This window comes from Squalius cephalus (assembly GCF_949319135.1).
Source record: "Squalius cephalus genome assembly, chromosome: 16".
Classification (NCBI taxonomy): Eukaryota; Metazoa; Chordata; class Actinopteri; order Cypriniformes; family Leuciscidae; genus Squalius; species Squalius cephalus.
In genome coordinates this window covers 9,255,285-9,282,941 of record NC_137137.1, presented here as the reverse complement: position 1 = coordinate 9,282,941, position 27,657 = coordinate 9,255,285, and the positions used below count along the sequence as shown (strand labels likewise).

Below are 27,657 nucleotides of genomic sequence, written 5' to 3'. Positions count from 1 at the left end.
TTCAAGCATTTGGAACTAATATATGGGAGTTAATTGCTTCTACGAGAGAATAATTTAAGTCATAATGACTATTTGTTAATTGACAAGTCTATTAACTGACAAGTCTATAATGTCGAATTTGGCTTCATGTTAGGATTTGCCCGTTGAAATGAGGCGAAAGAAAGATACCAAACTTTTTTTTTTCTTTGTACCTAGCATTGACCCATGGACAGTCCCAGACCTCTTCGTATACGTGGCAGAAATGGTAAACGTAGTATGCTGTCCAAATTCAGCACCTTGAATTTGGACCGCATGAAAAAATATCAAGTTATCCTAAACTGCAGCGATTGGTCCGGACTGATCAACGTTTAGAATTTGAACTGTTACCACGTGACAACGCCAACGTTCTACGTTAACTGAAATTACACTTATTTTTAATATTTTAGTAGTCGTAATTGTTTAATAGTAATTTAGTTTTTATTAGTAATTGGAGTGATAAAATGAAAGGGGCAAAATACCCTTTTTTCTTTTTCTTTTTTTAACTGCGCTAAGCACCGCCCACTTTAACCCATTTCATTCTACCAACCGCTCATTCCACTATTACAATGAAGATTGTGACGTCTCATTTCAGTTCTCGTCTCATTTCTTGTGCGGCCTGCCGTCAATGAGACTCCAATGTATATATAAATGGACTCTACAGTTACATCTAATAGCTCAATGTTACAATCTTTGCAAGATCTATATTTCTGTCGGCACCGATGTTTTCAATCGTAATCTTGCTCTCACTCCTGGCTGTTTCGGCTGATGCCGATTTTTTTCAATTCGACAGCATTTCAAACGTTTCTACCTATTATTTCAATTACATCTATTGCAATATATGGGAAGGGGACTGCCAACCACACCAGGATGATGCGACACAACAAGGTAAAGCTATAATTTAGATTAATATAGAGATATATTTGATGTGTTATAAAGTACAATATGTTATATAGATTTTGGATGAACAACGTTTATTCGTGTATTTTGCTGCAGATTATTTAACGTTTAAATTTCCTATATGTACTTAACAGAATAGTGTATTCATTATATATATCATAATGAATGAATTTATTATTAATAAATAATGAAATATATTTTTATGCATTATAATAAAAATGCATTTTATGTTGTAGTATTAGAGTCTCGTTTTGAATAATGGCAGTATTTGTACTGACTGTAATGTAACCCACTACAGACTTGTGTAACACTCTTCTTTTAAGTGCCTACTGGCAACATTTGGTCAGGGTTTCCCCAGTACTACACTGGCATGCTGACTGCTTGGTACTGCAGCCTGGGTCAGTGCTGTGATTCAGGGGACTGTAGGATTACAAATAACATCACAGGTAGAGCCATCAATGTCGTGCATGCATTATTATTAAGCAATATAACAATCGTATTACAAATATATATATATATATATATATATATATATATATATATATATATATATATATATATATATTATGATCATTTTAAATGTTGTTTTATAATTATTTTTATGAAGATGTGATCAGACAACCACAAATGAAAATACACTGGTCAAAACTGAGAACCCTTAACATTAAATTTGTGAACAATGGATAGAGCTTTTTGTGCATAGAAAATGTGCTATATTACCTTGTTGACTACAAAGAAACATTTTCTCTTTTTTCCTTGACCTATGCATATGGATGTGTGTTCAGGATTGGAGAGGGATCTACAGGTGAATCTCCACGGGCAGCACCTGGCCCAGTCTGTGGTTCTGAAAGCCATTCAAGGATTCATCAAAAACCCTGAGTCCAACAAACCACTGACTCTGTCCTTTCACGGCTGGTCTGGGACAGGCAAGAACTTTGTGGCTCGGATAGTAGCGGACAACCTTTACCGGGATGGTATAAAGAGTGAATGTGTGCGTTTGTTCATTGCCCCATTCCACTTCCCTCACGCGAGATTGGTGGACGTGTACAAGGTGAGCAAAGTTTCAACGGTTGACGTGCACATGGCTGTCCAGGTCATCTGGTCTGATTCAGTAGTCATTTGTTGATTTAGTCCACTTATTACAAACAAAGTTTTAGTCTTTGGTTACATTATAATCTGAAACATTAGTATAATGTTTGCTGTTTTTACTATAATTCATCTGCTTGGATATATTTAGTTTGGAAAAAAAACAGGCTCACGTAAGCAGGGGTCCAATATCATCACATAATTTGGGCTTCTGGGAAATGTTTATTGGACCGCTGCCATTAAAGCTGTGGTACGATTGTATGATTATGCAATTCAACCTTGATGCACTTGGATAGTTCAGTTAGAAAACCTGATTCAGCGAACAGAGAAATGACATTGTGTACAATTGATTCTTTCCTGTCCAAATTTTGAAATAATGCACGTACGTGTCCGGGGATCCTGAACTTCACGGTCAGTGTTTGTATTTGTGTGGGTGTGTTTGCGACTAGGGCCAACTGAGAGAAGCCATTCGAGACATGGTTCTGCGGTGCCCACAGACTCTCTTTATCTTTGATGAGGCAGAAAAGCTTCATCCAGGACTCATCGACGCCATAAAGCCCTACATGGACCACTATGATAATGTGGATGGGGTCAGCTATAGGAGAGCCATATTCCTGTTCCTCAGGTTGGTGTGTTGGCTTCATACAGCCATTAGTTGTCCATGGAACTCACTTATCTTGCAGTTCTTAAGCATGGTTCTTCTAGGAATTTAGGCAACTGCCCACATATATAATCATATGTTTACTTACACCTTTCAGAATCTGAAAAAATAAAATAAAAAAGATCCAATTAACATTTTCCAGGTCCTGCAAGGTGTATGTAGATGTATGATATACAGTAGTGGCCAAAAGTGATGTCTGGAGGGGATGTTTGTTTTTAATAACCTTAAAAGTTGGATTAAACCATCGAAATATGAGGAAAATATTTTAAATATGAGGGAAGAACAAAACACTAAACTTGGTAAAAAGGTGTTGATCTGACATTTATGTGACTGACTACAGCTACAGGTTTAATTATACTATGCATAAAATGCATACATTGACTATAACATAAATGTTTCTGCATGTTCATAATGAATTTGTATTACAGCCTGACCAAACATGTCCTCACAATTTGGCTTGTGTTATTAATGTGTCCTTAACATCATGCTTTAGCAATATCGGTGGTGCTGCCATCAATGAGGTGGCACTGGATTTCTGGCACTCGGGACAGAATAGGGAAGATATCGGCATGGAAGACTTGGAACATCTTCTGCGGGCTGAAGCCATGGAGGCAGAAGGTAGCTGCACACGGTCAAACACATCATATCATAACATATCTGGTTGCTTAATTTCCATATATGTTTTTCTTTTTTCACTATTGTGTGAGATGGGGTCACCATTTTTGTATTTTTTATATTTTTATTAGCTGTGCTGTTGGAAACTTTACATGAACAGATGTCTCAGAGATAATGCATATTTAAATTCATCCCCTTTTACTGCTATATACATGCAGATTTATGTCTTTAGTCTGAGATTTTCATTATATATGTTTTTCACCTGTGCAGGAGGTTTTGCACAAAGCGAGCTGATGTCAGGCCATCTTATTGACTTCTTTGTACCATTCTTGCCGCTGGAGTACCGGCATGTGAAACTGTGTGCACATGATGCATATGCAGCTCGTGGCCTTCAGCCGGATGAGGGAACGCTGGATGAAGTGGCCAAAGCCATGCTGTATGTTCCTAAGGAGGAGAAACTCTTCTCTGCACAGGGCTGCAAATCCATTCCTCAAAGGATCAATTTCTTTCTACCATAACAGAGCGTTACACAAAATCCCAGATTAAAGAAACAGAATATACTTGAATGAAGCAGAAATGACTGCTGATATCGGAAATGCAAATTATACAACACTAACAATGCAGAGGGGGAAAAAAAACCCAGTTTCAACTCTATATCTTACACTCTGAGAGAAAGGGCAGGAACAAAAGAGCTTGCTCATGACAAACCCTATTGTAAAGATATTTAAGAACTTTTTATGTACATCTATCTTAGCTACTTCTCCCAGGCAAGCAACATTACATGTATTGATCTGAACTTAAGCAACTTAACCTCTTTGAAAAATATTTTATTTACAGTAATGCACTTAATATGGAAGGCTATTATTCAAGGAGGCAGAACCACAATGTTTTTTAACATTTGGGAATTGCTCTTTTTTACTTCCGTAATATGTGTTTCTGAGCTAAACAGGATAAAAAGAGCTAAAAAGTAAAGTGGGAATTGATTGGCTTTCCATGCAAGTATTATTGCCAAATGTATTTTAGTTTGTTTCCACAGTCATTTTCTGTTGGGATTGACTGTATGCCACTAAGAAGCTACATTTTTATTTAATCTGGAATGTTTCTTTAAAATTGCTGTTTAAGAACGTGGTACATTTTTTGCCATAATTCAGTAATCATTGTCTGCATTAATGATCACAATTTCAAGACATGCCTTGAAATTAACAAAAAAAAAAATGTGTTTAATACATTTATTGTATACTTTTTTGTGTGTTGAGTATCTTAAAGTGTGTTTTTTTGTTTGTTTTAAAAATTGGAACTCAATTAATTGTCACTTGTGTTTTTTGTTTGTGTTAATTGATGTTTCCATTTTGAACACATTCTGATGTGAAAATTATTTGAGTTGTTGGGGAAAAGATGAAGATATGCCACTGAAATGTATGTAGGTAGAAAAAAGAGTTAGAGGGACAAGCTTGACAAACATGAGATTGAAGAAATCATTGCTTTACATTTGAGGCTTGATGTAATGCACTATTTCCCCCCCTCACAGGCCTGTATGTATTTTTTTGTAGTTTGCCCATTTGTTAAATGAACTTATTCGCTGTACTCAAGACATTTGTAATGCTATAGTAACATGCATCTTTGGAAATTTCCTTAGCACATTAGCTTTTTGATTTTACTTGTCAGCCCTGATAATGTTACTGAAAGAACTAGATTTTATGTCACCAGCTAAAATTATAAACTTTTGTAAAGGTTTTGTCTACAAATAATATCAGGCAAGTGATACCAAAAGGTGCCTATTGTCTGTTATTTTTGTTTGAGCAAGCTTAAATTCTGCATTACCATTTCCCATTTATAACACCAGTGGAAAATTGTTAAATGCCCTTGTTACTGATATTTGAGGTGAAAAAAAAAGAACGAAATAAAAGTTACACATGCTCTCAAAACTCTTGACATTATTTCTATATAGATTTTGCAAACAACTAAATCACTTGCTTGGTTTAATAAAAAACTGAAAATAAAAATCCATTACATTAACAAGTAATCTTGTTCCTCTTATGAGCATATTTCTAAAGGGTTCAATCTTTTTAATGAACGGGCTGAACCTGAGTCAGAAGCATAGACTGTAAAATGGTCAAGTAATTCTGAAACAACTATTTACGATTCGAACTGTACGATTCGTTCATGAATCGAGTCGAGCAATTTTCGAGTAAACAATTCATTCATAGAACCAAGCACCGTCTCTTTAATAGCAGAAATAAAGCTACTAGAAATATTCAGTAATAATCAGAACTTGATTCTATGACAGTTCCATCAACATATATACGACACAGACTTGGTTGTAATAAATAACATTTAATTAAAACGTGCAAAAACAGGGTAAAACTTAACCTAAAACTGGTTTTCAAATCTGCACAACAGTAATATGTACCTACATATGGCTTAATTAGAAGATTTTAGATCTTGTAAAATACAACTGCTTAAGAAAAAACATAAGCAAGCACTAACTGAATCCGTTTTCTAAACTGGTTCATTGAACCGATTCGCTGAAACGAGTCTTTCCAATTCCCATTACTAGTGTCTGCCAAACGCGTGGTCAGCTGGCATTGGCCAGAAAGGACGTTCCACGGCTTTCCGCAAATTATCTGATTGGCTGACCGGTGTGACGCTATCGTCTCCACCCGCCGTCCAATCAGAGCCAGCCATCTGTTCTCAGTCTAGAGGCGAGACTGTGCGAATGATAGCAGCAGCGGACAGTGATTTTGCAGGCATGTAAAGATCCAAACAGAGCTCATAATATACAAGCCTAATATTTCTTTTTAAAACACATTTTCTTTATATTTTACTATTCCAACCCTCCTAAACGGGGAATATATTTAACTGCAAAATGACAACGTTATCCCTACTGTTTATGGCCGTGTCCGTCGCTTTGATAGCTGCAGAATCATCTGTTTATTTCCGAGAGCAATTTGAAGACGGAGGTGAGTTTGAAAAAATTGTGTTTTGATGCTTTTTTAAAATTATTTATGCTCTCTGTGGCTTTCGAGCATGTGATGGATTCACCATACACTTGAAATTCTATGTGGTGGAGTCACCATATGCTATTGCAATGGCTTGGCAACAATGGTGGGTTGTACTCATTAAATTATAACAACAACAACAATAATAATAGCAATATAATAATTTAAAATCTTAAAGTATTGGTTTAAATAGGTTATTTTATAACAAATAGTCAAGGCAGCCAGTGTGAATGACGGTCGGTTGAGCAAACGTCCTTGATTTAATCTGATTTTATTCATAATTATGCATGTATGCATGTTGATAATGGTTTTAATTTCACATTCATGTCACATGCACATTTCAGACACCTGGAGGAGCCGATGGATTGAATCCAAGCATAAATCCGACTACGGCCAGTTTGTGCTCTCTGCAGGCAAATTTTATGGCGATGCCGAGAAAGATAAGGGTGAGTGATGCTTTATTTATTACAGGCATGAGGTAATAGACACTGCTTTGCTTTAATTTGTGGTTTCCTCATTATTTTACGCACTAAATAATACGCGGGGGGAGGGGCTACGGTATGTGACGTAATGCCCTCTGCACTACTGAGCTGCAGACAGGTCACACACCATCTGATATTTACTGTTTCAAAACATTACAAAAACCACGTGTAGTAGGGCCAGTTGCCCTGCCACAGATTAAATCTAGTCCAATTTGTATAGCCAACTTCCTGCTTTGCTGAAATTGAGCAATGTGTGCCTTGTCACAAGATTCATCATGCATTTAAAGACCACATGAAATCAGAATGAGAGTTTTGTGGGTTTTGGTCTATGTGTGTTCGCATTGGAGGCCATTCTAGTGTACTCCTAAACATTGACATAATTGACACTAAGCAGATATTTCACATTTAAATTTGTCGTGCAAAATATTGATGACTCATCTTGCACTACACAGTACTTGTCCTACCTGCCAGCCAAGAAGGTCTATAATACCTGAAAAAGCAGGAATACCTCAACACAGGAAAGAACCTGTCCTCACCAGTAGGGCTGCAACAACTTGGCAATAAGATTGCCAATTAAAATAAGACAACAAATTTGATTTAATTGATTATCAATTAATCGCATATATCGCATCTGCGGACTGTGCATAGAGCGCAGTACAATGAGCACAATAATTACGACTAAAATATGCATTTTTCTTCTTGTTAGATTTAAATGTTACATGTAGAATTTTAAACCTACAAGAAATTGTGTTTTTATGAAAGCAGTAAATAGAATATCATAATGGAGTAAAAATGTAATATGTTCAGATGTTTGAATGCGTGTTCCTCCTACCTTGAGTCATGCCAGTTAAGATGTAATCATTTGTTTTTCTTTATTGTCATTTTTAATTTACTGATTTTAACTTCTACTTTCAACTGGTAAGCAATCAATTTAAATTTTTGCTCAAAATGTTTACTTGCACATAGCCTACATCAGAGGTGGCAAACTCAGTTCCTGGAGGGCCACAGCCCTGCAGAGGTTAGCTTCAACTAATTAAACACCTGTTCAGCTAATCTAAGGGTTGGAAAAAACTCTGTAGGGCTGTGGCCCTCCAGGAACTGAGTTTGACACCTGTGGCCTACATAGTACATGGATACATTCACTATATTTGTTTTCATTGCATTTGAATTGCACATTGTTTGGAGGACAGAATGTGAAATAACAATTCTGTAAATGTATTAAAAAAAAAAAAATTTAATATTTTTTTGATTTTTAATCGTATTAACTGAAGAAGTAATCAACAGATTAATTATCAAAATAAACATTAGTTGCCAGCCCTATTTGTCAGATGATTTTAATAACTGAAAAGTTTGAGTTATGGTTGCTGTTGCTCAGGTATCATATTGTGAACTTTCAGGTCTTCAGACCAGTCAGGATGCTCATTTCTACGCGCTTTCATCCCGCTTCGCTGATTTCAACAACAAGGATGAGCCCCTCGTGATCCAGTTCACTGTAAAACATGAACAGAGCATTGACTGTGGTGGAGGCTACATCAAACTTTTCCCATCAGACCTCAAACAGGAAGATATGCATGGAGATTCCACCTATAATATCATGTTTGGTGAGTATTTCATTAATCACTTGTTTCTATTGATGAGCATCTTAAATCTGATGTGAAATCAGACCAGTCGTGTGCATTTGGACGCACAAGATGATTTAACCCACACGTTTATCTATTCTAGGTCCTGACATCTGTGGCCCTGGCACCAAGAAAGTACATGTAATCTTCAATTACAAAGGCAAAAATCATTTGATCAACAAAGACATTAGATGCAAGGTAATCCTGTTGTTCATTTATTTTTTGTCCCATAATGCACCATGGCACCACCCCTACTAGCTCATATACCATGTATTTTGTCATTCAGGATGATGAATACACCCACCTGTATACGCTAATTGTCAATCCTGACAACACTTATGAAGTCAAGATTGATAATAAGAAGGTAGAGTCTGGATCTCTGGAAGAAGACTGGGACGTCCTGCCCCCCAAAAAGATCAAGGATCCCGAAGCGAAAAGACCTGAGGACTGGGACGAGAGAGAGAAGATCGATGACCCTGATGACAAGAAACCAGAGGTAAGGACTTGGTGTTTGTCAAGAAACCAAACAGATCTTGCTTGTCGCAAAATAGATTAACTGCTTATATAAGCCACTGTTTGGGATAAATATGCACAGATCACCAAGTAAATCATTGCAACAACAGCTGGTCTGATATACAGTATTAAGTTATATGTTCCTTGCTAATATGTTCCAGCTTTGTGAAACTTTGTCTGTGTGTTTCTGTAGGACTGGGACAAAGCCGAGAACATCCCTGATCCTGATGCCAAGAAGCCTGATGACTGGGATGATGAGATGGATGGGGAGTGGGAGCCGCCCATGGTCACCAATCCTGAATACAAGGTACTGACTTTTCTTTAATTGTGCCTCCCTTAAAATACTTAGTCACCAGGTAACGGAAGTAGCGACAGATCTTTTCCTCCATATTGTGATGTACTGTATATTCGAGTGAAATTGTTTATCGAAAAAAGAAAAAAAAATGTAGGACTGAGTCTTTGTTCTATTGCTTGGATGGATGCAGAAATGAATGAAAGCTATTCTGAGGGAATTGTGAAAAAATGTCAGAATTGTGAGATATAAACTGAATTTTGAGATTCACAATGGTCACAGTTACAGATCTGAATGTGAGCTTGAGGCTGATTGTAAGAAAGGGTCGGGATTTATGTGGGCAAAATTATTGGAAATGTCCAGAATATGTCAGAAGAACTACAATTTAAAAAAAAAAAATTAAATGACAAGATCTTCTTTTTTTATTATTCATTCAGAATAAGATCAATAGCATTTAGAAAATAGGGTAAATTTCCGCTTCAACCTGACTTGAATATTGAACAAAGATGCAGATTATACCTAAAAACATGGCTTTGTCACAGTGAATACTGGGTCTGTTTATGGTTTTATTTTCGAAATTGAGTTTTTTATCTTTTCCAGGGTGAGTGGAAACCCAACCAGATTGACAATCCTGCTTACAAGGGAAAATGGGTGCACCCTGAGATTGATAACCCGGAGTACACTGCTGACAGCGAAATCTATAAATACGATAGCATCGGAGTGATCGGACTGGACTTGTGGCAGGTACATTAGCAGTTTTCTTACCTTGGGTCCCAAAGACAATTACAGTTTTCAGATATTTAATAACTTGCCTATTTATGTGCTTTAAACCAACTTTCCTTGTATTTTATTTTATTAGGTGAAGTCTGGCACAATTTTTGACAACTTTCTCATTACAAATGACCCCAAACTGGCAGAAGAGGTTGGCGATGAGACTTGGGGTGCCACAAAGGTACACTGCTTCGATTATTATTGCTCCCTATTAAATTATTTTCCACTTAATTGTCGTTTTTGATAGTAATTTCTCATGTTTATGTTTTGTTTTTGTTCCTCTCAGGATGCTGAGAAGAAAATGAAAGAAAGTCAAGAAGAGGAAGACAGAAAGAAGCGTGAGGAAGAGGAAAGTACAAGAAAGGAGGAGGTGAAGGATGAAGGGGAAGATGAAGATAAGGAAGAGGAGGAGGAAGAAGAGGAGGAGGAGGAGGAAGAGGAAGAAGAAGAAGAGGAGGAGGAAGAGGAAACAGACTCTAAACTCAAAGATGAGTTGTAGATTTCAACAGGAACTTGTGAAGAAATGTCCCATGACTAATGGGGTACAATACAGAGAACTGGACTAATGCTGGACATTCTTTTTGTTGTGTGTCGGATGAATCTGGCAAGATTGTTTTGTCCCTTTCCACTTCTACAAACCTATTTATAGATTAACTTTTTTCATAATTTTCATTTGCCTGATGTCAAGCAAAGTCCCCCAAGCGTTTTCAGTCAGGGAGATTTGAAGGGAACCAATATGAAAATCTTTGTCTGTAGTGTGAGATACGATCCATAAAAATTCAATTCTCATGTTTACATATGTCAGATATCCTAAGAAATTCTGTAACATGAAACTTGAGTCATAACAGTCATCAACTGGTAGCTACAATTCTCAGAAACTTGTATGATTACCTCAAAGAACATTTACTATATTTCATTGATAATGTGGAGCAATTTTTAGGTACCGTTCCCATCATTTTGTTCTCATTTCACTTCTGTTACAGAATATGGCAGGTTGTTTCATTTTGGCTTGACACATTTTTACGTTTATGTGTGTGTGTGTGTTTTGGGTTTGAGAGCGAGTCCTCACTTTATTGCATGTTTCATCTTAACCCAAACCTCAAATTCATAACCATGTACTTGCTCTTAATATCAATCTATTAGAGATCAGGTTCTTGGTTGTATACTTTCCTGAACACACAGTGGATCTCACAAAGGTGATATGGTTTTGATCTGGCCCTGGTCAGCAAGCAAACTTTTATATCGAATTAAGAATTTGCATGTTTGGCCGAATGTGTGGCGAAAGCGAATCAAGGTTAACAATGATTTCTCTCAGTTGCTGTAAATTGTTTGCTTGGGTTCAACGGAGTTGCTGAATGATTTATTCAGCAAATGTGATAATAAGGGCCTGGCTGAACCTGTGGAGTAAGGAAAATTAAAAAACGTGTGTAAGATTTCAAGGGTTTTGCAAGGTAAGTCTTCTATTATTCTAGTAACACTTCTCCAACAGATTTCACAGCCATTGTGAATATTGCACTGCTGTACTGCTTCAATCAGATACTTCTCCCAGCAAAATTGATTGTGACCTTTTTTTTAAAGATATATTTTGTACTTTTTGTGTTTGAAGGATGTACCTTGACATATTGAGAAGAAAAGCTCTGGTATGACAGTTGTTGTCCAATAATAAAACTACAAAAAGAGTAACATACTCAAGTGTCTTCTTGAACATTAAATAATTTACATTTCTTCAGCACTATTTTCACTAAAGTGGCCAAACTCAATTTCAGTGGTTTCCAATGTTTTTTTGGAAACTGAATAAAAAAATAAAAAAAAATTATTTGTAAAATAATGAAGGGTATTACATTTCACAACATACATGTTCACTTTTTAGAATATTGGTTGGAGGTTTATAAGTAAAATAAGGTCTGTGGTTAAAAGTACTTCTATGTTTTGTACATAGAACATCCGTTCATGCTTCATGAATATTGAATCTGTTGTGATTCTCAAGTATGGAGGACTATGAGTGACGTTTAAAAGTAAAATGGAGGAATATGTTATCAATGTAATAATTCAGACATTAAAATGTAAATAAATCACTTTTAAATTCACAAATTAGCAGACAAATTTAAAACCATGTTTTAAAATGTAGTTAAATAAAAATGGAAGAAGAAATTGACATATTAAAAACTGTTTATTTAATTCAATTTTTAAAATTCACCAGCACAAGTCTCTACAAGTTAACCACCGACTTTATTTTACTCACAATTTGTGTAAATAAATAACTCCATTATGAAAATCTTAAGGTTGAGATCGTTTTAGCATTACAAACTGAGCTTATATCGCCTCCTCATCCACTGATAAGTCCCGCACCAGGTTTTGGTGCTCTGATCCACCGAAAAATCCAGTCCAGTGCCTGGTGGTTTTGCAGTGCAGAGCCATGGGTGGAGCGTGAAATCCAGCTCCCCCTCTCTGGGTGTAATTTGGGCGTACTAGGTAAAGCTAGAAGGTCCAACCACACCCTAAACATAACTCTATCCCTCCACCCATTAGACCCATAGAGGTGGAGCTGGACATAATTTGGCTGTACAGTGAGCACCAGTGACCAGAGAACTTGGAGGACCAATCAGCCGTGACCCACCGCCTACAGATCCACTGAAGAATCCAGCGCCGGGTTTTATTCAGCCTCAATCCACAGAGTAATCCAGCGCCAGGTTTTGTAGCATCCCTATATTGCCCATTGCCTATCGAAACGCAGGATGAACTAGTGGGAACTGAAACACTATGGCTGCCAGTCTCTCCCTGACTCAGGTAACCTCCCTTTCTACACAAATATAACACTCTCCAAATCACTTTCCAGCTGGTTTCACACGCCTTTCAGATCCGTTGAGCTTTATATTTGCGCTTTAGGGCGAAAAACGGTCACACTCCGTTGTCTAGTCGCAGCTATTTAAAGTTGTTTTCAGCCATTTGCTTTGGGAGAGAAAAAGTTTCAGTGTGATCTTTTAGGGACTTGCGTAAGGGCGTAGCTTAGTGTGTCAGTGTTGAACTAGGGTGGATAAAACTTTATTTATTTTTCCAGCTTTTGCATGTCTTAAGATGATCTAAAGTGACTGTAATTCTTTAAAGAACAGCTTGTATTTTTACATGTCTCGGCTATGAATGTGTGAAAGTGCTTGTAAAATGTGTCTTTGCCTATATGAAAAATTAGAGATGCTGTAGTGATAAATACTTCTTCGATTTATGGCTCTAACTTTTAAATTACAATATTAAGGGCATCTTTCGCTGATATCTGACATCGGTATTTTTGTATTAAATGTGTGTTTTAGTACACTAAACCATGTTAGGCTATTTCTAGTGCCATCGCAAAGCAGCAGGAAGTTTTGCTACACTGCTAGCTCACTTTTTACTCTCTTCGTCAATTAATATATAGGAACTAGGCGTTATCTTATGCAAATATGGTGTTTACTACCCTATTTTAGTCATAGCGTGTACTTTTCCCTTTTTATGTATTTATTTATTCTACCCATAACAACTTTTTTCCCTCTTGGCTACAGTCTGAAACTAATTAGCCAGCTAGCTAAAGCATATTTGACACTCGCTAGCTGGCTAAACAGACTATTAGCCTTTAAAAAGTTGTATGCTACAGCCTTAATAACATCTTAAGTAGTCAGAAATCTCAATCCAGTTAAGTATGAACTTTTTTCTGATGTGGTCTTAGCATGTTATGAGCAAATATTAACGAAATAGTTTCAGTGACACTCATGCAGATGTTCAAGAAAAGAATAGGGGGATCTGACAGCATATGCAATACATGAATGGACTCACTTAACTGTTTTAATAGTCCTGAGGGATTCATGCATTGATTAGATTGATGGTCTGAAATGTTCCTCACTTTGCATGTTACCTTTTTATTGCTTTAAGAGTAACACTGTTCTCTAATGGAAAGGGTGGTTGAATAGTTGACCACATTCAGCTGATAGTATGCTCAGTTTTAGAAGCAAGGCACACATTCATGAAATATGCATTGCGGTATTACCTCTTTAGGCAGAGGAACAGACACGTCTGACATATCTTCGTTCTGTTCTGCTTTCTTTTAGGGGTTGGTGTTGAGACCAAATTCTTATTTCACTGTATGAATCATTTTAAATGAGTAGTTTGTGTAAATGAAATGCTTCATTAGTGCAGCCTTAAACCTGTCATTGTCATGACAGAAAATATAATATTACATAAAATTTAATAAAAAATAATCATAAAATTCCATCAATCAGTTAGTTTAATAATTTTATATTTTCAGTATTAATTTTACCACATTATTTCTGCAATTGTAATATGTCTAAATCTGTAAAATAAAAATGCAGTCTGTAAATGCACTTTCTGTGGTATTTTTATGTAGCTTCTCTGCCGACTTTGCAGCATAAAGACAGCATGAGAAAAGGATTCCAAGATAGTTTTGTAGATTTAGTAGATTATATTTTTTCATTGTATGTTTAACTATGGTTTACTAAGACTTCGCTCTGTAGGAGCGTGGTAATTGTAAGAAGAACATGCCAGAATAAGTCTCAGGAAATGAATTGGAATCGCAACAGCCTGAAAGGCCAAAATGGTTTGAGTTTTTTTTCCATTTAAGAAGCGTTACAGAAACTCCTACTCCTTTCTCAGCGGGACAAGGAAATGTTTGGTGGCACTTTGCTGAATGTTGTGTGCCAGCATCGCATTAGCATGCACCAGTAACCACCTGATGGGAGACAGACAGAGCTGTTGAACTACAACCAAAAAGCAGTTGGGATCTGGCAGAACTTCACCTAACATGACCAGAAAATCAAGTTGATGCTTATGCTTCATGATGATGCAGATGTCAGATAGATAAGATCAAATGACCCTCTAATAGCATTTGACTGACAGAGGGGTTGACGTCTACTAAAAACACAATTTAAACAATCATAATGTGGACTCTATAATGCGTCTCATTTCACTTGATCCGTCCATATGGTATAAATTAGCCTTTTGGCCGTGACTAAGCCATAAGTTGATGGTTTGGCTTGCGGTCAGCTGCGCAAATGTGTGTTACTCTGCTCAACTATTGTGAATCCCAACTCAACAAAACCTCAGTGTTGTGTTGTGAATGGTAGGAGACTTAAGAAAGCCACCGGTGTTAATGTGTGCATGGGTGTTTAATCAACATATTTATATACGGCTAAGGTGTGTGAGTACTACTAAAGTCATTGTGAGATCGTTTGCTTTCACATTGCCATTCAATAAATGTTCACCTGGTTGCCAGATGGTTTTAACATTTTCTTTTTCAGAGGTCTGAATGCATCAATGCTGCCAAGAAAGACAACAGTTTAGAAGAATGCTCTTTAATCGGCTTATTTATGTATTGATTAAAGGTTTTATCAGTTTAACCTGTTTTAGAGAGATTAAACAATGTGTTTGTAATGACTTAAACTAGATTTTGTTTTATTTGGTTGCAGCTTTCAAGTGGGAATCCTGTCTATGAGAAATACTATCGACAGGTAAGCGTTTAATCAGTGTTTTCTGTTATGTCTCACTTTGGCGAATATAGAGCACTTGGTGAAAGAAAAGAAATAAAAACATCACCTCATTGTCAGTTTGAGCTAAAAGCACTCTGAGGCTTCTGCTTCCCGTAAGTGTCTTTCTCTCAGTAAAAGGATTCCGCTATGAATTAGTGATGAATTGTTTGCAAACTGAACTGGACGGGGTGAGTGAAGCAGCCTGTTTGAACTAGCATATGGTTTAAACATCTTGCTGCTGGTTTCCTATTTGAGTGAATATCTTCAGTTCTGGGTTTTTTTGGATTGTGTTTGAATGATTGGCCATCAGTTCTAGAATATTTATTGAAACATACACTACCGGTCATAGAAATAAATACATTTATTCAGCAAGAATGCATTAAATTGATCAAATCAAGTAACAGTAAAGACATTTACCCTATATTATTACAGAAGATTTCTTTTTAACTTTCATGTGACACTAAAGACTGGACAAATGATTCTGAAAATCTAGCTTTGCTGTCACAAGAATAAGATGCATTTTAAAATACAGTAGTCAACATTTGAAGTGGATCAAAACCTTTCATCAAAGTTGAATTTTGAACAATACCCGTTCTTGTCTTAGGATAACTTTGATTAACTTTTTGGATTTACTTAAAATGTTGACTGCTGTACATTAGAATAGAAACCAGTTATGCTTAATTGTAATAATATTTCACAATATTACTTTTTTTTTGGATTTTTGATCAAATAAATGCAGCCTTTGTGAGCAATGTCAAAAACATTAACAATCCTTACAGACCCCAAACTTTAAATATTTGTTATGCTTTATTCCACCACAGGTAGATCCGTCCGGCAGTGGGTGTGTAGGAGCTAGTGATGCGGCTTTATTCTTAAAGACATCTGGCCTTGCAGACCTGGTCCTTGGCAAGGTAACGTCAATAAGCAATAGCATGCGTCCAATATAGCAGTGTGGGAAATGAATTGATTGACGAGTGCTGGAAACATCAAGATGACTGAAATAGAAAAAGATTGATGGTGTAATTTACTTACCTTCTTAATATCACTAGATTGATTTTCTGCAATTTGTTGTGTTACTACTTTTTGCATTTCATTAATTTGCAAAAACATTTTTAGAAATACTTTCTATTGAAACTTTCTTCCTGAAACTACTTGAACATTAACAGGTTGTTATGCACATGCAATATTGTGTCATGCAGTGTTTTACTTAAAGCACTAAATGGCTGATTGCTGATTCGACTTTGTGCTAATTTGTTCCACAGATATGGGACTTGGCAGATTCCGAACGCAAAGGCTCGCTAAACAAGCAGGTATTTTCAAACATTATGGTTCATTATTAGAAAAATCGTTCGAGCTATACATTCTCAACTGTATTTGTCTGTTTGTTGCTTCTCAGCAATTTTTTGTAGCACTCCGTTTGGTGGCGTGTGCTCAGAATGGACTTGAAGTGTCTCTTAAGTGCCTAAATACTGCTGTCCCTCCCCCAAAGTTTGTAAGTTAGATCTTAACTTCCTCTTCCTCTTCACCAGACCAGGAAAACAACATCACATGTCCTTCATTAGCCAAGGAGAACTGGGAATACAATTACAAATGACTTAAAAGCTGCTGAGTTGGTGATTTTATTTGCTTACGTGGTGGAAACGGCTCTATGTCTCTTGTGAGTTAATGGCTGTTCTTCTGTTGTCTCTTCTAGCATGACACTAGCAGTCCTCTTCAGTTTGGCCCTGTGCCCACAGACTGCCCATGGATTGTCAAGGTGAGATATCGCCAACAGATGTTTGGTTATTTAGAATAAAGTTGCTCGATAAATGTTGTATTTAGAATTAGTTATAAATTAGATTAAGCTTTCAGTTTAATGCCTCAATTGCTTAATTGCTCATTTATGAATGTGTTTGTGTGTTGTGCGTGTCATATAGGCTGATGAGAAGCTGAAATTCGATGCCATCTTCGAGAGCCTCTCTCCAGCGGGCGGCATGCTCACGGGCGATAAGGTCAAACCAGTGCTCCTTAATTCTAAACTCCCTGTGGACGTCCTTGGCAGGGTAAGACAAGCGCAGTGGCAAGCAGGTTTAAAATGATAGTGCAATGCAGGGTTTGAAGATGCAACTTTTACCTCATCTTTTATATAAAGGTGCATTTTTAGGCCTAACCACCAGGATGCACTCTTGAGCCATAGCTTGAAAGTATTGGGGTCTTTTAAAAAAAGGCAAATACCTGAAGTTTAGCTAAATTGTCTATCGCACTTCAAAATGTATTAAACTACAGGTAACTGACTCTGCACATCAGTAATAACGATTTAATGGACTGAAACGATCTGATATCTCTCTTATTGGAATTAATGTTATAGGTTTGGGAGCTCAGTGACATTGACAGAGATGGCATGCTGGACAAAGATGAGTTTGCTGTGGTGAGTTCTGTGGGTAATAAACCACAAATGGGTTATTAATATCTTGGCATATTACTTTTCATCTTGCCTACTTTTCAAGGGTGACTTCACCCTGATTTTTACATAGATCAGGGCCCGTATCCCTAAAGAATTTTTGTGCAAAAAGTGGCTCCTAGCGGCCAAATTCTAAGAAAATTCTCAGAGTCATGACGTTTTCTTAGAATTTCCCCTAAAAGTGACACGAAAATCCCAGTTAATATAAAAGCTATTCCTCAAGATTCCTAGAGCTTAAAAGGGCTCCTAAGACGAGATCTGCTAAGAGCAGGGAAGAGGACTTTTAGTGGTAGAGTTCCCCTAAGCAGCTGCACAAAATGTGTTTGTAGGATATTTGTTAACAAGCCTTCATAAATAGACCAGCCAGCAATCACAGACATTGATAAAAGCTGAGCCGTGTTACCCTCGTTAAGACCACACTGAGTTGTAACGTTGCAATTTCTACTTCATTAAGGACAGCCCCTTGAGATAGGCCATCTTGTTTTCAATGGGGTCCATATGGGAGTGAAAGTACAAAATATGCTAGCTAGGATATTAATATGAGCAAATAAGACACGAATCATTATTTGAACAGGGTGTAATGAGCTTAAGTTTTCACATATTTTAGATTCTAATGTTAGGCTATAACCCCTACAGCTTACTATTCATTTTCCAGATATTTTCTTGAATGTGAAATATTATTTACAATTACAGTCTGCATAAGATTAGAGTGTATAATTATGTTTATTGATTTAAGGGGACATCCTTTGCTCATTATCACCAAAAGTTCATTTTCATCAAACTTGTAGGATCAACCAATCACGGCTTTTGAAATGATGACTCATACCTAGCAACGGGGTCAACCACACCTCCTCACTAAGATAGGATTTTCCATCCATTCCTTGCTCAGAGTTCACTGAAAATGTTCTGGAATCACTTCTAAGCTAAAACTCCTGGCAAGGAATTTTTAGGTTAAGTTAGGAGCTCTCTGAGAGGATTCTCAGAATCTTTAGGGATACGGGCCCAGACTTTCATAAAGATGACATGAACATCTTGTTTCCTATTTGAGAAAAGCTGCCCTTTACACTACTCTGATTTTCTACTTTAAGAGTAGTCTTAAAGGAATAGCTCACTTCAAAATTCTGTCATCATTTACTCACCCTCAAGTTGTTTCAAACCTGTATAAATGTCTTTCTTCTGCTGAACACAAAAGAAGATATTTTGAAGAATGTCGGTAACCAAACAGTTGATGATTGACTTCCATAGTATTTTTTGCCTACTATGGAAGTCAATGGGGCCCATCAACTGTTCAGCAGAAGAAAGAAATTCATACAGGTTTGAAACAACTTGAGGGTGAGTAAATGATGACACAATTTTCATTTTGAAGTGAACTATTCTTTTAAAACTGAAGAAGTTTGTCCAGTGTTAATAGTTCATATATTTTTTTTGTTTTAGGCCATGTATTTGGTATACAGAGCTCTGGAGTCCGAGCCGGTTCCCATGTCTCTGCCTGCCGCTCTGATTCCACCATCAAAACGGAAAAAAGTAGCCACGCCTCCTGTGATCACGCCCCTCCTACCATCTCCAGCACAGCATAAAGAGAGAGGCTCTGCCCACTCTGGATCTAAAACACTCCCAGCAAAACCTGCACCACCACAGGTCACATTAATTTCACATCAGTTTTAACAGCTTATTGATAATTTAGTTATGAATAATTCTAGTACTTGCTGCAAATGTCGTTTGAAAATGTCCCAGAGTTTCGTTAACAAACATTATGTATAAATGTGTGTGTGTGCAGTGGGTGGTATCTCCAGCAGATAAAGCCAAATACGATGACTTATTCATCAAGACAGATAGTGACATGGATGGCTTGGTATCTGGTGCTGAGGTCCGAGATATATTTCTGAAGACGGGTTTGCCGTCTGCTACTTTAGCTCGCATTTGGTGAGATGCTACTGCTTGGATTTAAATTTCCGTTATTAGTTTAATTTTCCATAAATGCTCATGCAGAACTAATTAGACCTAATCCATATCTTGCAAACACTAAAACTGTATGGATTTGTATTGTAATGTTACTTTGGCTTGCATTTTCTTTAGGGAGCTTTGCGATATAGGTGACGTCGGGAAGCTGACCCGGGATCAGTTTGCATTAGCTCTATATCTAATAAATCAGAAGCTCTCAAAGGGAATAGACCCACCCCAGACACTCTCTCCGGAAATGATCCCTCCTTGTGATAGACTGGCACGACAGGTACAGTGCTCATTAAATCATATGTGGAGATTTTTTTTGTTCTTGTTGTTTTGAATGTGAAAAAATAGAAGATGCTAGGATTTTTTTTTTGTGGTTCTGACCAATCCTTGAATCCTTTTAGATGTTATCTTTTTTTTTTATCTAGCTTGCTGCTTTCTGTCTTTATTTTGTAAGTTTGTTTCTCTCATAAACTACAGTTCATAAGTTTAGGGTCAGTAAGATTTTTTTAATTATTTAAAGGGGTCTCCGGATGCCCATTTTCCACAAGTTGGTATGATTCTTTAGGGTCTTCATGTAAAGTTTGTAACATACTTTGGTAAAAATTCCTAATGGTTGTGTAAAACACCCTTTTTACCTCCTCAAAAATAGCTCTGTTCACAGTGACCCGTTTCAGTGCATGTCTCTTTAAATGATAATGAGCTTTGTGCTTAAAGGGTAACTCTTGCCAAAATGCAATCTAGGTTCTTTTTGTTAATCTACCCGAGGCAAACTTTTGTTTAAAAGCATAATTAAAATGGAAACGCCACTTTTAAGTTTGACCGTATTTTCGTTTTCGGTCAAATTGCCTTTTGAATGGGAGTGCTTGGGGCTACGATGCTATGATAGCATCAAAAATCGCTATTTTTAAAACACTAAGAAGGCTCGACACAACATGAAACTTTGCTCGAAGTATCACCAGGGGCTCTACACATGAACTCGAGCATTGAGAACAATTGTTTGTGTACAGAGAGTTTACTAAAAAGAACGATTTTGAACAACTCACTGTAGCAGTGTCCGCCAGCATTTTGACAGTCAAAAATAGTCAATCTCCGCATGCAATCGAGTGATACTGGTGATACTTCGAGCAAAGTTTCATGTTTCAAATGGCAATTTGACCGAAATGAAAATACGGTCAAACTTAAAAGTAGTGTTTCCATTCTAATTATGCTTTTAAACGAAAGTTTGCCACGGGTAGACTAACAAAAAGACCCTAGGTTTCATTTAGGCGAGAGTTACCCTTTAAGAAACATTTCTTATTATCAGTGTTCAAAACACTTGTGATGCTAATATTTTTGTGGAAATTGTAACACTTTTTTTTTCAGAATTCTTTGATGAATAGAAAATTGAAAAGAACATCACTTTATTTGAAATAGAAATCTTTTGGAACATTAATGTCACTTTTTTAACGCATTCTTACTGAATAAGAGTATTCATTTCTTAAAAAAACAAAACAAATTTCACATTTCAATGGTAGTCGTGTGTATTATATAGTTGGAAAAAAGTTTAGAATTGAAACTAAAATCCCCTTTTCCTACTTTTCTATGCTTCCTCCCTCCCTGCTCCTGAACAGAACAACGCTCTCTTAGTACAGGCTGCAGATTTCTCCGCAATTAAAGAGTTGGACTCACTCACTAATGAAATCATGGATTTACAGAGGTGAGTTACTGATTTTACTTCTCTCTCCTCATGTCCACAAGACAGCGTGTTTGAAACTAAAACACCTGAATGTACCTCAATTCAAATTTCTGGCCTTATCTTAATGTCTTGTGGACCCATGGACTGTGGATATTTATACATAAAGGAAGTCATTATGGGTAGCCACTGCTTTGTTGTTCTGTCTGTATTTTCAAGGTTTCAACATTTTTAGCATACAATACTGTCCATTTCTCTATTTTTTTGCACTATCAGGCCATCTGTTTTAATATAGTGTGTGTTTGTAGTTTCCACACAATGTCCTCACACAGGTGCACAAGAGCTTATGAAACCACAAAAACAGAAGTGTGGGTCTGACAATAATCTCAGTGTCATTGTGCCCATATCTGTCCTCGGGTCATGATAAATTCTCTTGAACTGATGAATGGTTTCTTTAATGAGTATCTCTTTACTTAATGTTCCTCGCTCTGTCATCGTAATGTGCAAGGTCATGTCAAGCTGAATTAGTTGCATGAATCACAGACAGTTTTTAGACTAATAAATCACTAATGTTAAAATCAGAGTGAACCGGAATTTGCAACCAACTTTACTTCAGTATTGATGTGTTTTCCTAGTGAAATGGAATATTGAATGAGATAAATAGAGGGTGTGGCTTGTTTTTTCCCACTGGGAGTTGAGCTTATAGTAAGAGTCATATCTATATATAGTCTATAGACTAATTTTATGATGCATCTAAAGTCAAGTCACCTTTCAGTGTTTCCCCTACCATTGTTTTGCTGGCGACGAAATCCAGTCATAAAAACGGAATTTTAATATGAAATAAAATTTTTGATGAATAAATAGAAAGCAGTTCAGTACACTTGAAATCAAATCGCGATATAGACTAGTGTGTGTGAATATTAAACCGCAAAGACTATTTAAATACGAATCCTGCATGTTCTGTGTGAATGAATGGTTTCATTTACCACACACACACTGAAGCATGTGTGTGTGTTTTTTTTTTTGCCTATATGAGGTCACGAATGCATGAACGTCATCTCCAGACTCTAGATCTGCTCTGAAAGTCACTTCGTGAGCATTTAACCGCTTCATTTGAGAAAAACTATCATCATGTCATAAACGCACAGAAACTCAAAGGTCTTCACGGCAACCCGTCAAAATAAAAGTTCGGTTTAACTTGACAGAAATATTACTGTTGTACAGTAGAATTTAGATATGTCCCAATGTAATAATACTAACACTAATACAAATAAATTATCATCAACTTTATTTTTTAAGGAATAATAATATTGTGTCTTCCATGTTTTAATTTTAACAGTAAGGGCCCTATCTTACACCCTGCGCAATGCAGCGACCAACTGAAACCTGGTCTAAAGTCAATGACGCAATATATATATATATATATTTTTTTTTTTTTTTTATGTGGGGGTCCACAATGCGCGTACACTCTGCTTATTAAACACACAGGGATGCACAGCAGCACACAAACATGCCAAATATTAAAAATGAAATGATTACAATGTAAAATATTATTATTGTCTACATAAAGATATGGTGGAATCCGGCTTGTCCCGCAGATGGTCTGCTTGCGCACTTTCACCTCGCGCACGAGCAGATCCGTTTGTGCTCTGGAGACGCGTTCGGTCTTTCCACTATCAAATTACGTCATGTAAATAGCGAATCTGCCATGGCGTGAGCGCAACTGGCATTTAAAGGGAATGGGAGATGAGACTCTGATTGGTTTAACGCACGTAAATCCCAAAACACACCCATTACTCATTATGAGAATAGGGACAACCCTTTTAGACCATGCGCCTGGTGCGCCGACCATTTTTACTGTTGTTAAACTAGCGTATTCGGACACGCTCTTAGTGAACTTGCGCCCTGCGCTTTAGACCATGCGCTTAGATCATTAAAATAGGGCCCTAAAGCTCATTGTGCAGCACATTATTTGACAAAAAGTTTGTTTAATTTCATATGATTAAAAGAAATTAAATTAGTGTTTTATGTCTTCATTTGATTATCAGAAAAACACCACAGAATTACTGTGAAAAAAATCATAATACATTATTTCAATTAGTTAGACATGCTTTTTGATTACTAAAAATTTTACACCACGTATCTGTAACACTAGCAGTTTCGGGGGGTCTACCACCCCCCCTGAAAAATATCCTAGGGGAAACACTGTCTTTTATTTATATAGCGCTAGCCACTTTATACAATACAGATTTTCAAAGCAGCTTTTTATGATAACAGGAAAATAATGGTCAATGAGTCAGTTCAGTGTTGACTCGGTTTAGTTCAATAACTGTGTAAAGTTCATCAATTATAAAATGAGTTCAATATAGCTATAAAGCAGCACTGGAGAAAACAGTGATGTCACCATCCAGCTCAGTTTAGCTCTCATCCAATAGGGTCAGTGCGGTCAAATCAATAATATTGCTGAATATTGAGAGTCCCCAACTATGCAAGCCAAAGGCAACAGTGACAAGGAACCCAAACTCCATCAGGTGACAGAATGGAGAAAAAAAAACAGCTTGGGAGAAACCAGGCTCAGTCGGGGGACCAGTCCTCCTCTGGACCGGATCCAGCTGACTACAGGAACCTCGGGATAAGAATGAGAAAGACATGCTAATATTAGGGTAAATGCAATTCCTCTTACAATGAAACTAGCACATCAGATGTTGTTGGAAGTGTTCTCGGTTCCGGTTGACAGTTAATTTATACAGCCTAACAATCCTTTAAGGGAGTTAAATGATAGAAGTGTGTTATGGTGTATTCTAGGTTAAAAAGTAATATAATGAAAGTAAAAAAATTTATACGAGTCCTTAAATCACTTCCTGTAAGCAATGAGTCTCCAGAGAAGGTAACACCTTGTGATAGGAGTCACTAGCCCACAGAGGAGAGGTGGAGCTCTCATTTACACAAACATAGAAAGAGGAAGATGCCCCCACCTCTGGTTTCCCCTCCATCTTTGGCTTACAGACTTTGAGCAAAAGCAGATACAGTCACCTGTCAGCTCCCAGCACACTCACTCTCAGTGCGAGATAGACGCTTCACAGCAGTCTTTAGCACTTCTCACTTCCTGTGAGTGCAAGAGAAAGAGTAAGTGAGAAGTAATGAGTCTGCTTGAAATGGAGTGTGCAGAAGAAGATAAGCAGAAAGGATAGAAATCAGAAAGGTTCTATACGATGGGCTGTTGTTTGACACTAAAATGATGCGTGCGGTTCGGGATTGCCTTAAATCTCCACGGCAACGAGCGACCTCAGGTGACAGGTAAGAACAGGCCACACCCTCTTTCTAAAAAAGAAAAGCAATTATATTGTGTTTGGACTACTCATGCTCTGTTGTTTTTTTGGCTGATCCGGGCTGCTCAAGGTCCAGTTTATTGTTGGATTTAGGACCGTTGCCAAGACTTTTATTTCAAATCCTCATTTTGTCCTGTATTATTTATATATCGCCTTCTAGTCTTTCTATTTTCTTGTTTTCTCCTCTTCTCTCTTTCCTCCTGGGAGTCTCTGACTCACAGTGTGTGTGTTTGACTCTTGGTCAGATCCATGTGTGTTTCTCTGTTGTTGCTGGGAAGACTGCAGCATGAATTCACTGTGACAGAATCTGGGAGGAAACGTTGAGTCAGAGCTTAAAACAGTTCAGCCTTATCCAGGAAAGATACCCTGATAAATCTTGTTGGGAAAGATTTGTGTTATTATCAAACTGTTTCATGAAACATTTTTCTTTCTTTTCCTTTTCTAATCTTTCTGTTTTACTCTTGCTAGATCACAAGCCTTGTAACCTAAGAGAGATTCTACGTAAAGAAACATTCCAGCATCATCATAAACCTATTTTTACATTATTAGTTTTAGAAAATTAAAGTTTTCACATGTGTTGACACCATGAGCTGTGACTAAGAAGATAAATATGTTTTCACACCATAGCCCTTTAAGATGATGGCAGTTGATCTGATGTTTAGAAATGGATTTACCATGCAAATGCATTTAACAAAGCATCTTATTTCTCATGCATGGATTGTGTGGCGTTGGCGTAGTGGTTAAAATCTGGGCTGGTAACCAAAAGGTGGATGGTTTTAACCTTAAAAGATGAGTACCATGACAAATAAACATTATCTACGTTTACATGCACTGAAATAATCAGATTATAATCGGATTGATGGCTCAATCAGACTGAAAACCTTTGTCTGAGCTCCGTCCAAATGTGGCGGTGTAGACCTGAAATAATTAATCAACAGACAAAAGGAAAAAATTAAATCTATTTTTTCAATCAGATGAAAAAAATACCTTGTGCATATGCACAGTGCCGTGATGCATATGATTACATACATTTTACATCTTAAACTATCCGTGTCTATTTACGTCTCATCTTTTAAATATGTGACCTTGGACCACAAAACCAGTTCTGTTAGCTTTTTACCGGTGTGTGGTGGAGAGTACACTCACCTTGTCCATCACTGCCTGGTACGGAAACTGTTCTGCTGCTGCTGACAAGAAGAAATTGCAGAGGGTGGTCAAATCGGCCCAAAAAATAACTTTGAGCAGCCTACCCTCTGTTGCAGAGCATCCTGTATTATGAAGGATTCCACCCACCCGGCAAACAAACTCTTCGATCCCCTCCCCTCAGGCAGAAGGCTAAGAAGCGTTAAAGCCAGAACTAAAAGACTGAAATGCAGCTTCTTTCCAGAGGCTGTGAGAATCATGAATGCCCTGCCTTAGGGATTGCTTTTAAAAAACTTGCTGCTTAGTTATTTATTACATAGGTTTTACTCTTCAGGTATTTTTAGTTTACGAAGTTATTTAAAAATTTTAGTCTATTAAAACTGCTGGTCCTGAGTACATATTTCATTCTCATGTGTCAACATGTACAGAATGACAATAAAAGACCTTGATGTGCTTGATGTGCCTTGACATGGGTACATTTTTTTGAAATTGAGATTTATACATCATATGAAAGCTGAATAAGATTTCCATTGATGTATGGTTTGTTAGGATAGGACAATATTTGTCCGAGAGACAACTATTTGAACATCTGAGGGTGCAAAAAAACCCAAAACATTGAGAAAATCGCCTTTAAAGTTGTTCATTTATGTTCGCGATTGTGCTGCATTCACTCACAAAAATACATGTTTTATATATTTACGGTAGGAAATTTACAAAATATCTTCATGGAACATGATCTTTACCTAATATCCAAATGATTTTTGGCATAAAAGAAAAATCGATAATTTTGACCCATACAATGTATTGCGACGTGTGACTGGTTTTGTGATCCAGGGTCACATATTTGCTAAATAGGTCTTCTGACATTTTTGTCAGCTTTCTTTTTATATGGCAAAAACTGCAATTCTGGTCACAGAAGCTCCTGTGACCATTATTGCGGTGGCTTTCGACTGGGAACTGTAATGCACTGTAGGCCTACATGTAAATGTGAATTGGATGGCAACGTTTATGGTTGACATAAACAGAACTTTCCAAATCTGAAATTGGATTGGATTCATTCTAATTGAGAAAAATGAGTGCATGTAAACTGCCTACTGTACATTTAATCCCAGGTTGACCCTCCATGTAAGGAGTACTCTTGATTTTAAAGTGTCCTCACCTGAGTAACAATTAGTGGTGCTGGCAAGCATTACTATTATTCTTGCTTATAGTTAGGGTCAGGGCTTTGTTTTTGTTAGAGAGAGGTGTGCTATTACTTACTAAACCATCAGATTTATTTGCATTATATTAATTTCATTCCATTTTATATATATATATATATATATATATATAAAACTTAAAATATTAGGCAGCAAAACTGATTTAATAATTTTTGATGATCATCATTCACACCATGTCGTATTAACCGTAATTGAGATTTCAACTTGTAAAAAGTGTTCACGGTCTTGTAGAGCTCATAATTACAACTTGTAAACTGGGAATTTTCTAAGAGCTCCTATTTGTACCACCTGACCGCTGCAGTTTCATTTAGGCGTTGATAGTGTTGCCATAGATATGCATAATTTCTCAGAGTAGAATGTCACTCACATGTTGTCATCTTGAAATTACAGAATATATATCTCAAAATGGCCGGACATTAGACAATTAATATATTATTATA

General features: G+C 36.9%; 3 protein-coding genes across 4 annotated transcripts in view; all 3 read left to right on the top strand.

Annotated features, from left to right (window-relative positions):
* Positions 1-561: 561 nt before the first annotated feature.
* Positions 562-3,966, top strand: tor3a (torsin family 3, member A). Of its 2 annotated transcripts, none has more exons than XM_079897350.1 (6): positions 562-903; positions 1,239-1,361; positions 1,701-1,966; positions 2,451-2,626; positions 3,156-3,280; positions 3,548-3,966. In XM_079897350.1, exons 1-6 carry the CDS (start codon positions 738-740, stop codon positions 3,793-3,795), a joined length of 1,104 nt encoding a protein of 367 aa, XP_079753476.1. In that variant the 5' UTR covers positions 562-737; the 3' UTR covers positions 3,796-3,966. The 2 variants fall into 2 exon arrangements, with proteins under 2 accessions (XP_079753476.1, XP_079753477.1); XM_079897351.1 differs by having other exon boundaries at positions 1,214-1,361.
* Positions 3,967-5,955: 1,989 nt separating this feature from the next.
* LOC307173834 (calreticulin-like) lies at positions 5,956-11,349 on the top strand. The gene is made up of 9 exons (XM_079897339.1): positions 5,956-6,237; positions 6,621-6,722; positions 8,156-8,359; positions 8,481-8,575; positions 8,664-8,873; positions 9,084-9,197; positions 9,783-9,926; positions 10,042-10,134; positions 10,240-11,349. Exons 1-9 carry the CDS (start codon positions 6,144-6,146, stop codon positions 10,450-10,452), a joined length of 1,269 nt encoding a protein of 422 aa, XP_079753465.1. The 5' UTR covers positions 5,956-6,143; the 3' UTR covers positions 10,453-11,349.
* A 1,292-nt stretch (positions 11,350-12,641) lies between these two features.
* eps15 (epidermal growth factor receptor pathway substrate 15) overlaps positions 12,642-27,657 on the top strand; it is a 29,631-nt gene continuing 14,615 nt past the window's right edge. The window contains exons 1-12 of the mRNA XM_079898152.1: positions 12,642-12,740; positions 15,404-15,445; positions 16,285-16,374; positions 16,726-16,773; positions 16,860-16,955; positions 17,157-17,219; positions 17,380-17,505; positions 17,811-17,870; positions 19,338-19,541; positions 19,681-19,826; positions 19,980-20,133; positions 21,464-21,549. Of these exons, the coding sequence (XP_079754278.1) occupies positions 12,714-12,740; positions 15,404-15,445; positions 16,285-16,374; positions 16,726-16,773; positions 16,860-16,955; positions 17,157-17,219; positions 17,380-17,505; positions 17,811-17,870; positions 19,338-19,541; positions 19,681-19,826; positions 19,980-20,133; positions 21,464-21,549 (1,142 nt within the window). The 5' untranslated portion in view covers positions 12,642-12,713. The remainder of the gene's footprint in view (positions 12,741-15,403; positions 15,446-16,284; positions 16,375-16,725; positions 16,774-16,859; positions 16,956-17,156; positions 17,220-17,379; positions 17,506-17,810; positions 17,871-19,337; positions 19,542-19,680; positions 19,827-19,979; positions 20,134-21,463; positions 21,550-27,657) is intronic.

Excerpts from the sequence above, each read along its gene's own strand:
- LOC307173834 (XM_079897339.1), top strand. The coding sequence starts at position 6,144 with ATGACAACGTTATCCCTACTGTTTATGGCCGTGTCCGTCGCTTTGATA. Across the intron at positions 6,723-8,155 it reads CGATGCCGAGAAAGATAAGG|GTCTTCAGACCAGTCAGGAT; the intron begins GTGAGTGATGCT and ends GTGAACTTTCAG. Across the intron at positions 10,135-10,239 it reads AGACTTGGGGTGCCACAAAG|GATGCTGAGAAGAAAATGAA; the intron begins GTACACTGCTTC and ends TGTTCCTCTCAG.
- tor3a (XM_079897350.1), top strand. The coding sequence starts at position 738 with ATGTTTTCAATCGTAATCTTGCTCTCACTCCTGGCTGTTTCGGCTGAT. Across the intron at positions 904-1,238 it reads GGATGATGCGACACAACAAG|TGCCTACTGGCAACATTTGG; the intron begins GTAAAGCTATAA and ends TCTTCTTTTAAG. Across the intron at positions 1,967-2,450 it reads GATTGGTGGACGTGTACAAG|GGCCAACTGAGAGAAGCCAT; the intron begins GTGAGCAAAGTT and ends GTTTGCGACTAG.